The sequence below is a fragment of the Sus scrofa genome, chromosome 13, assembly GCF_054392235.1.
Source record: "Sus scrofa isolate SSC_HxYL_T2T_F1_AM1 chromosome 13, Sscrofa_HxYL_maternal_Yorkshire_Landrace_v2.0, whole genome shotgun sequence".
Classification (NCBI taxonomy): domain Eukaryota; kingdom Metazoa; phylum Chordata; class Mammalia; order Artiodactyla; family Suidae; genus Sus; species Sus scrofa.
The window spans coordinates 218,850,471-218,858,402 of NC_139395.1; the positions used below are offsets into that span (position 1 = coordinate 218,850,471).

Below are 7,932 nucleotides of genomic sequence, written 5' to 3' on the forward strand. Positions count from 1 at the left end.
CCTGTATGGGCTATAGGGCTGATCTGATACCTCCTCCTTCTCCAGATAGACTTTGTGTTTTCTTGGCACAGATTCGTGCAATGGGGCTTTAGTCTATCCAAGCCTTTTCCCATTCGATGGATTTCCATGACACTATCAGGCCCTTGTAATATCCATTTGGGATTGCTTTCACCTAGTAATGGTGTGTTCCTTCTATATTTATGCTGTTCTATTTCCCATTTGCCTTCAAATGACCTGTAAAAGAAAATCCAGGGAGGATCGGTTTAATGCTCAGCGGAGACTGGTTCTGATCACAACGACGTCTTTGAGAAGGGCTTTCTCCTATGACATCATCAAATGCAGAATAGCAAGCCCTTTCCCGTCCCAGTTTCTGCAAGGGAAAGGCAGTGTTTCAGGGAAACAGCCTACGAAATAGCTGGAGCCGAGCACAGAGTAGATCTGCGTAGGAACGGGTTCCTTCCTGGGGGGCGGTCCCTGCAGCACAGATCCCCAGGGAGGACCGTTTCTTCGCCAGGCTGGGGCCATCGGCAGTGCGCTGAGCTGCGCCCTGGTGGGTTGATGGAATATCTGCCCAGGAGAAAAGTCTAATTGCTTGGGACCGTTTTGCAGTTGCGCCCTTGGTTCTGAGAGAGAAGATGGCTGGAGACGTGGGCAGCTGGGTAACAGAGAGGTAGCCAGATAAGGTGGTACGTGGTGCCAGCTGCCCCGCCTGGCAGATTTCCATTCTCACCTCCTCAGACTGCCAGGTGCTCCTGTGCATGGACTCGCCAGCTTCGGGTGAATCTGAAGGGCTTATGCAGGGCGCCTGGCCCGTCTGTTTTGCAGTTACAGGGTCCTGCTCACACCTCTAGAGGTATAGATTCAGCAAGTTGGTTTTCCTCTCATTCTCTGGGGGAGCTGGTAGTCACTTTTTTTTTTAAGGGCTGCACCTGCAGCATATGGAAGTTCCCAGGCTAGACGGTGAGAAGGAGCTGCAGCTGCTGGCCTACACTATAGCCACAACAAGGTGGGATCTGAGCCAAGCAACAACCTACACCACAGTTGACAGCAACTCCAGACCCTTAACCCACTGAGCAAGGCCAGGTATCGAACCCGCATCCTCAGGTATCCTAGCTGGGTTCGTTACTGCTGAGCCACAGTGGGAACTCCCGTAATCACCATTTTTCTTTTTTTTTTGTCTTTTGTCTTTTGTTGTTGTTGTTTGTTGTTGTTGTTGTTGCTATTTCTTGGGCCGCTCCCGCAGCATATGGAGGTTCCCAGGCTAGGGGTTGAATCAGAGCTGTAGCCACCGGCCTACGCCAGAGGCACAGCAACTCGGGATCCGAGCCGCGTCTGCAACCTACACCACAGCTCACGGCAACGCCGGATCGTTAACCCACTGAGCAAGGGCAGGGATCGAACCCGCAACCTCATGGTTCCTAGTCAGATTCGTTAACCACTGCGCCACGACGGGAACTCCCATTTTTTATATTAAACCAGCTGGTGGGGTTGAATAATCTCTTGACCATCTGCCTGGTCAGCTCCTCCTTCATGGGGGAACATGCAGAAATGAGAAAATTCCAGGACCCCAGACAGTTACAAACGATATCAACCGAGCAACCCTGGCCAGTTTACAACGTGCTCTGGTGAAATGCTGCCCATGCAGGCTCAAAAGCCACTGCAGAGAAGCACATGCCAATACACTTTGTCTGCTTCAGACAGCAGGATCCTGAATAAAAATGTCAGGTGCAGCCCCCTCTCAGGGCTGATAGGAGCCGGCCGGTATCTTCATGAAGTGGTGGCAGAGGACACAGGCTTGGCTGCAGGAGGACCTGCAAGTGAGGACAGCTTGTGCCCCTGCACAGCTCACTTAGATCTTCTGTCCCTTCAGCCAGAGAAGCTGTGCAGAGCCTGGCACCCTCGGGGCCTTGCAGCTGTGGAGGCGGGCACTCCCCTTCCCTTGTGCTGCCCCGGTAGATGTTCCCAGGCTCTGGGAGCCGTGGGCTGTGCCCGTCTTTAGGTGTAGGCACCTCTGTGCCTGGTGCTGCTGAGTGGGGGCCACGCTGATGCCAGCCTAGCAAATGCCACCTGCCACGCAAGAGGTGTGTGAGGCTGGGTTTGATGGCTGCATGGCCAGCCCTACAGGAAAGCATTCCCTTCCCATGGGCCCAAGCATCAGTGAGTCTCACCTCTGAGCAGGTGCAGGGCCCGGGCTGGGCCGGAGAACCACATGACTGCCCATATCCTTCTCCCACACCCCACCCACCTGGGTTTAACTTAAGCAGTAGCCTTGAGCTGCCCACGATGCTCATGGCTAAGTGGAGCAGGCTTTTAAAAACAGTTTCCAAAAAACAAAAACAAACAAAACAAAACAAAAAAACCCCACTACTTCATTAAAAAAAAAAACCACCAACCAAACAAAAAGAACGGTTTCCCTTTTCACTTTTGAGATGAGCAGATTGAGACTCAGAGAAGCTCGCCGGAACCTCCCCAAGAGCCACAGAGCAGGCGGAGACCCCCGGTCCGCCCTCACCTGGACCCACATGCTGACCCTCACCTGGGGCGGGAGGGTCTGAGGGTTGGGAGGGAGTCAGCCCTCTCCCCAGGAGGCGGGAGGGCGCTGTCTGCCTGACATGAGGCCGGTTTATTCCATGGCCTGGTGCTGGCGGCAGGTGCTCCTCTAGGCTTGAAGAGGCTTAAAAGCCCACCCGGACCTCCCTGGTGGGAGAAGCCACCACCAGTAGCCACCATCAGTGCCACTGTCTGAAGGTGCCCACCTCTGCGTGCCTGGGTCACCCTTCTCCCCACCAGGGCCCTGACCGCTCCCTGCATTTCTTTAGACGACACGGCCTGACGTCATTCTAAGTGGCCACGTTTCCATCTGGGGAAGAAATCTCCCATCTTCTTCACCGGTGACCCATGGAGGCTTAGCCCTGGTGCCTCCTGGCCTGATCCTTTAGAGGCCTGGTGGTGGAAGAGGGGCTGCGTGTCCCCTATACACGGAAATGAGCTGGGTACCACCCAGAGTGACCGATTTTTTGTGGTCCTCTGGATAAAGGCCCGCACTGCACAGCTGCCTGTGTTACTAATGCACGGGCTCATTTGCAACCCATGTTCACTCACTGAACACCTACTATGTGCCCTGCGTGAGCTGCTGGAACAAGACAGAGAAGTCCTCACCCTTACAGAGCAGTGGGTGATGGACCACACACCAGGAGGAGAGCAGGACACGGAATAAGACAGCCATCGCCCCATGGAGAGCCGTGATGGGGGGGGGGGCACACTCCCCCCACAGGGAGCACACCCTCCCAGGACCCGTTCTGTCCCCAGCGGCACGGCTGAGGTCCCCTCTCTTGGTTTTAGCTGCTGCTGCCAGTGAGCATCCCGCCTCTGCCCTGGAGGCTCAGCTTTCATACGGCCACCCTGCACCCCTCCGTTGTCACCACCACGCAGGTGATGGGAAGGGAGCCTTGGCAGGCAGCTGGGTGTCTGGGATTCCTGCAGGGTCCAGGGCTCCGGACACCAGCTATCATCCTCTGCCTGCTCTCCTCCACCGCCCCTTCGCTCCTGCTGAGTCTGGGGTGCTCAGGGCAGGACCACATGGAGCCGTCTCCAGGACTCACATCGTTTGCATTGAACCCTGTGCCACTGAATTTAATTCGTTGTCTCTACTGCAATCCAGGTCCCCTCCTGCTTTGCACATCCCTGGTCAGCTCAGCAGAAGAGGTAACCATGGCAGACCTTCCCCAAGAAATGCTTGACTCCACAAAGTAAAAGGAAAGTAACGATTCCTGAATGATTAGTGGTTTCTTTTTTAAACACTGGAATATTTTCCAAACGAGGGAGGAATCTATAAATCACCTTAGGCTGAAGATAGGAGTTTAAGACCTAATTGTGAAATTCATTTTTATGACCTGTCCTTACAGTCTCATTATATATTCCCGAAATATACATAATTTTCTGCATCTTCATTCATCAAGTGTCGAGAAATAATATTGCTGTTTTCTTCCATTATTGGAAAAGGAGAAAGAGGAGCCAGGCTGTTCAAAAACTTCAGACTGCAGCAACATTTAAATCTGAAAGCGAGATCTCCCATCTTCTTTTGAATCAGGGCTCGTTTCTCCCTTTGCATTCACGGTCCAGTAGATGCAAGGGTTCCTCTGACAGGAAAAGGACATGGGACTCCAAACTCTCTTAGGGTAGTTCTTGGTGCAGAAGCTGCTGCTCTTCCTCCTGTCGTGGGCCGGTGAGCTGGAGTCATCTGCATTTCGGGTTTGCCAGATCCTCATGCTCTAGTCCCGGGCTCACGGGATAACCTTAGTGAAACATTTTCAAAGGATGAACTTGAGCCTTAGGAAACTCCCAGCCCTCCTGATGGCCTTGCCTCTTTTTTCCCCTTTTCTTTCTTTTCTTTTTTGTCTTTTTAGGGCCACACCTGAGGCATATGTAAGTTCCCAGGCTATGGGTTGAATTGGAGCTGTAGCTGCCAGCCTACACCACAGCTATAGCAACTTGGGCTCCAAACCACATCTTTAACCTACGCCACAGCTCACGGCAATGCTGGATTCTTAACACACTTCACCAGGCCAGGGGTTAAACCTGCGTCCTCATGGATACTAGTCGGGTTCTTTACCGCTGAGCCACAACGAGAACTCCGGCCTTGCCTCTTAGAGACTCTCTGAAGAAAGGGCCCTGCTGGGTGGATTACAGTGTGAACAGGAATCCGATGCAGCAAGAGACAAGCCCACTCTCCAAGTCATCTGGGCTCTCATGGGTTAAAAAAGATCGCCCCCAAATTGTCTCTGGACCTCAGTGCCTTCAAAATCTCTATGTTTATGGGCTGTGACAGTCCACCTGGGATAGAGGGAAATAATTCTACCAATTTAGGTCACGGACCAATCAGTCGGGCAAGGCTTACAAAACCAGCGTCCTCTCCACCCAGCTGGAGGTGGGATCAGAGGGCCCCAGGCAGAACCTGCTTAGTCTCTGGGAAAACTGCGGGAAGCCTGCCAAAGGATGTGCAAAGGCAATGTCATGCAACCAGATGCATCTAGAGAGAGAGGGAGCGAGAGAACAGGACAGAGTAAGCAGGAGAGACGGGACCTGCCTACTTGCAGGTGACCCCAAGGTCCACAACCCTCCGAATGGAGCACAGATGGGTTAAGGGATGAACTCAGCTGCTTGGTCACAAGGTCAGGGGTAGAGCCCTGTCTTTGCTCCCTGGCTGGGGCTTCTCCTGTCCCCAATGCCCCAGATTCTCCCATCCCCCAGCTGGACACGCTCCTCACCCTGTCCGGCCCCTCTGCTCCAGGCGCAAGCCCAAGCTGGCAGGAATGCTCATGACCCTGGTGCTAAGTGGCGCCTTCTGCCCCCAGTTCCCCCAGGAATTTACCCCAGGACCTTGTTTGCTACTCCATCCAAAGCCAAGTCGCTAGATCTCCACTCCAGCTGCATCTTGGAATCACCTGAGAGTCTTTCTGAAAAAGCAGGGCTGTCCAGCCTACCCCCAGTGACGCTGATTAGTCCAGCTTGGTCTCGCTCTCAGGACCCTTCCCGCTGTGGCCATGCCAAGACGCAGCCCTGAGTCTGCATTAAATAGAAACCTTTAATGATTCTGATGATCAGCTTCACTGGACTGAAGGAGTTTTAAAGATTCTTCCCTTCTGTGACAAGAGGGCTTTGTTGATTTGTTTCTAGGGCTTGGCTGCAAAGGTACACAGCACAAAGGGACAATCCGTCCATGTGGCCACTTCACTTTGGCTTGTATCCTATTTTCAATGATCTGAACCGAATGAGTTCAATCCTCTATCTTAGCAAACAAATGCTAAGCCTACCTCATTAGAACAAAACATTTAAGACTCGTGAAAGTCCAGCCTAATTGTGAAGGTCAAATGGTGTCACCCGTTTATGACAATGACAAAAACAGAAGCCCTCATTCGATAAGAAGCTCTCCTTGGGAACAGAAGTGTGTACACATCGAAACTCAATGATTCCGTGAACTCGAGCTGTTCTGAGCATCAGGTACCATTGGGTCCCTGTCTGGAGCACTATTTAAATTACACTGACGTAAGAAACTAGGGGAAGTTAATAGCACTGCTAGCATTAATTTTTTTTAATTGAAGTATAGTTAATTCACAATGTCGTGTTAGTTTCAAGTGTATAGCAAAGTGATTCAGTATATACATATATATTCTTTCAGATTCTATTCCATTATAGGTTATTACAAGATATCGAATGTAGTTCCCTGTTCTATACAAGTAGGTCCTTGTTGTTTATCTCCTTTATATCTAGTAGTGTGTATCCATTCATCCTAATATTAAACGGAGCCATGAGAAACAGAAAATCATGCACAGAAAATATCTGAGGTTGAGACTGGGTCTTTGAGTTTCACTGTCTCTCTCGGCAGGTGGAGAGCCTAGGCATTCAAAAGACATCTGCTTCTGAGCTCTGATGAGGCTCAGGACATGCTCCACTGGCTTGTACTTTGCAAACTAGGTCTTGGGCTGGGGGTGGTACCACGTGGTGCCCCGGCGGCTTGGTCGATCCAGAGCTGCTGTCTGTCTGCCTGCACGCAGCTCAGTGATTGCCTTGTGTCTGTGTTTTCTTGCTCCAGATGGGCAGAAGAAGGTTCAGGAGGAATTTGACATCGACATGGATGCGCCCGAGACAGAACGCGCGGCGGTGGCCATTCAGTCTCAATTCAGAAAATTCCAGAAGAAAAAGGCTGGGTCCCAGTCCTAGCGGGAGAGCCCCTTCCTAGTCTGCCGGGAGACACCATGTCCAACCATCATCTGTCAAAAAATTAAAAAAAGCAACACCCTTGAGAGAAATGACCTGCACACTATTCCCACACGCACAGCCGTCCCGCAATGCATGTACAGAGACCGTGCTATTTATACCCTGGTAGGAAGGTGTAGACGATGCAACCGTGAGTGGCTTCATCTCTGTTTACCTCCACTGTCATTCCCCCTGCAACGAATTATTTTCCTTGACGTTGGAATAAAATGTGGTTAAGACGTGTGATTAAAGTGTCCGCCTCCATCTCTCCCTGTATGTGAACTTGGGAAGTTACCACTGTTGGAAGTGACTGCAGGCCAGATGTCTATTTTCTTCTCCCTCTAAGCGTTAGAGCGGGAACCTGGTACCTTCTGTGAGGAACCTTCCTGCTGAGAATAGGAGCTGCGTGCTCCCTGTGCCCAGCTCATTTGGAGAGTACTAACTACTGACTGGAGATGGTGGTACATTTTCTTCTAATGATGGGATTAGATCTGGGATCCTGGGGTGCCAAAGACTCTCTTACCCAGGAGAACAAGAAAAGGAAGGGTGATGCATCTGTGTGGAGGGCTTCAGCCAGCAGCAGGTGCGTTTCAGAGCTCCGTGGAGGATGTCTCACTATTGAGGGCCTCCACCGCTCACCTGCAGCTTTCCACACCTGTGGGGCTCCAGGGCCAGGTGGTTCTCTGTTCCCCCCTTCCCCTGCCCCAGCTCCTCACACTCCGCAGGCAGTGATTTGTCACCTGTTAGGATTATTTAGCACATCTTGCAATTTGGAGAATCTGCAGGTTTCTCCCACCCCATCTCTTTCCCTGCAAACCTCACAGGTAAATTGCTTTCCACACCTCAAAAATTAGGCAGTGAGGTGAGTTCTGTCACATCGAGGATGCTCTTCCAAGACCTGCAGGGCTGAGTACTTGCCTGCCTTGGGGACCCACATGGCAGGAGCCACCAGCTCCCAAGTTTGGCTGTGATCTGAGCTTTTCTGCATGAAAGCCTGATGAGGAAGCTGCATCTCGCCTTCATCCTGAGATGCTCTGGGTACCGCTGTGGGGAAACTGGTTTCTTTCCTTTGCCAGCAATTCATCAGCAACCAAGGCAGAACATGAAGAATAGTGGAAAGAGGAGGGACCTGCTGTGTGTGTGTGTGTGTGTGTGTGCTCACACCTGCCTAAGGAT

The 7,932-nt window shown here is 51.8% G+C and overlaps 1 protein-coding gene across 1 annotated transcript in view; it reads left to right on the forward strand.

The window, feature by feature from the left end:
• PCP4 (Purkinje cell protein 4) overlaps positions 1-7,002 on the forward strand; it is a 66,519-nt gene extending 59,517 nt beyond the window's left edge. The window contains exon 3 of the mRNA XM_021071000.2: positions 6,593-7,002. Coding sequence (XP_020926659.1) covers positions 6,593-6,720 — 128 coding nt within the window. The 3' untranslated portion in view covers positions 6,721-7,002. The remainder of the gene's footprint in view (positions 1-6,592) is intronic.
• The last annotated feature ends 930 nt before the right edge of the window (positions 7,003-7,932 follow it).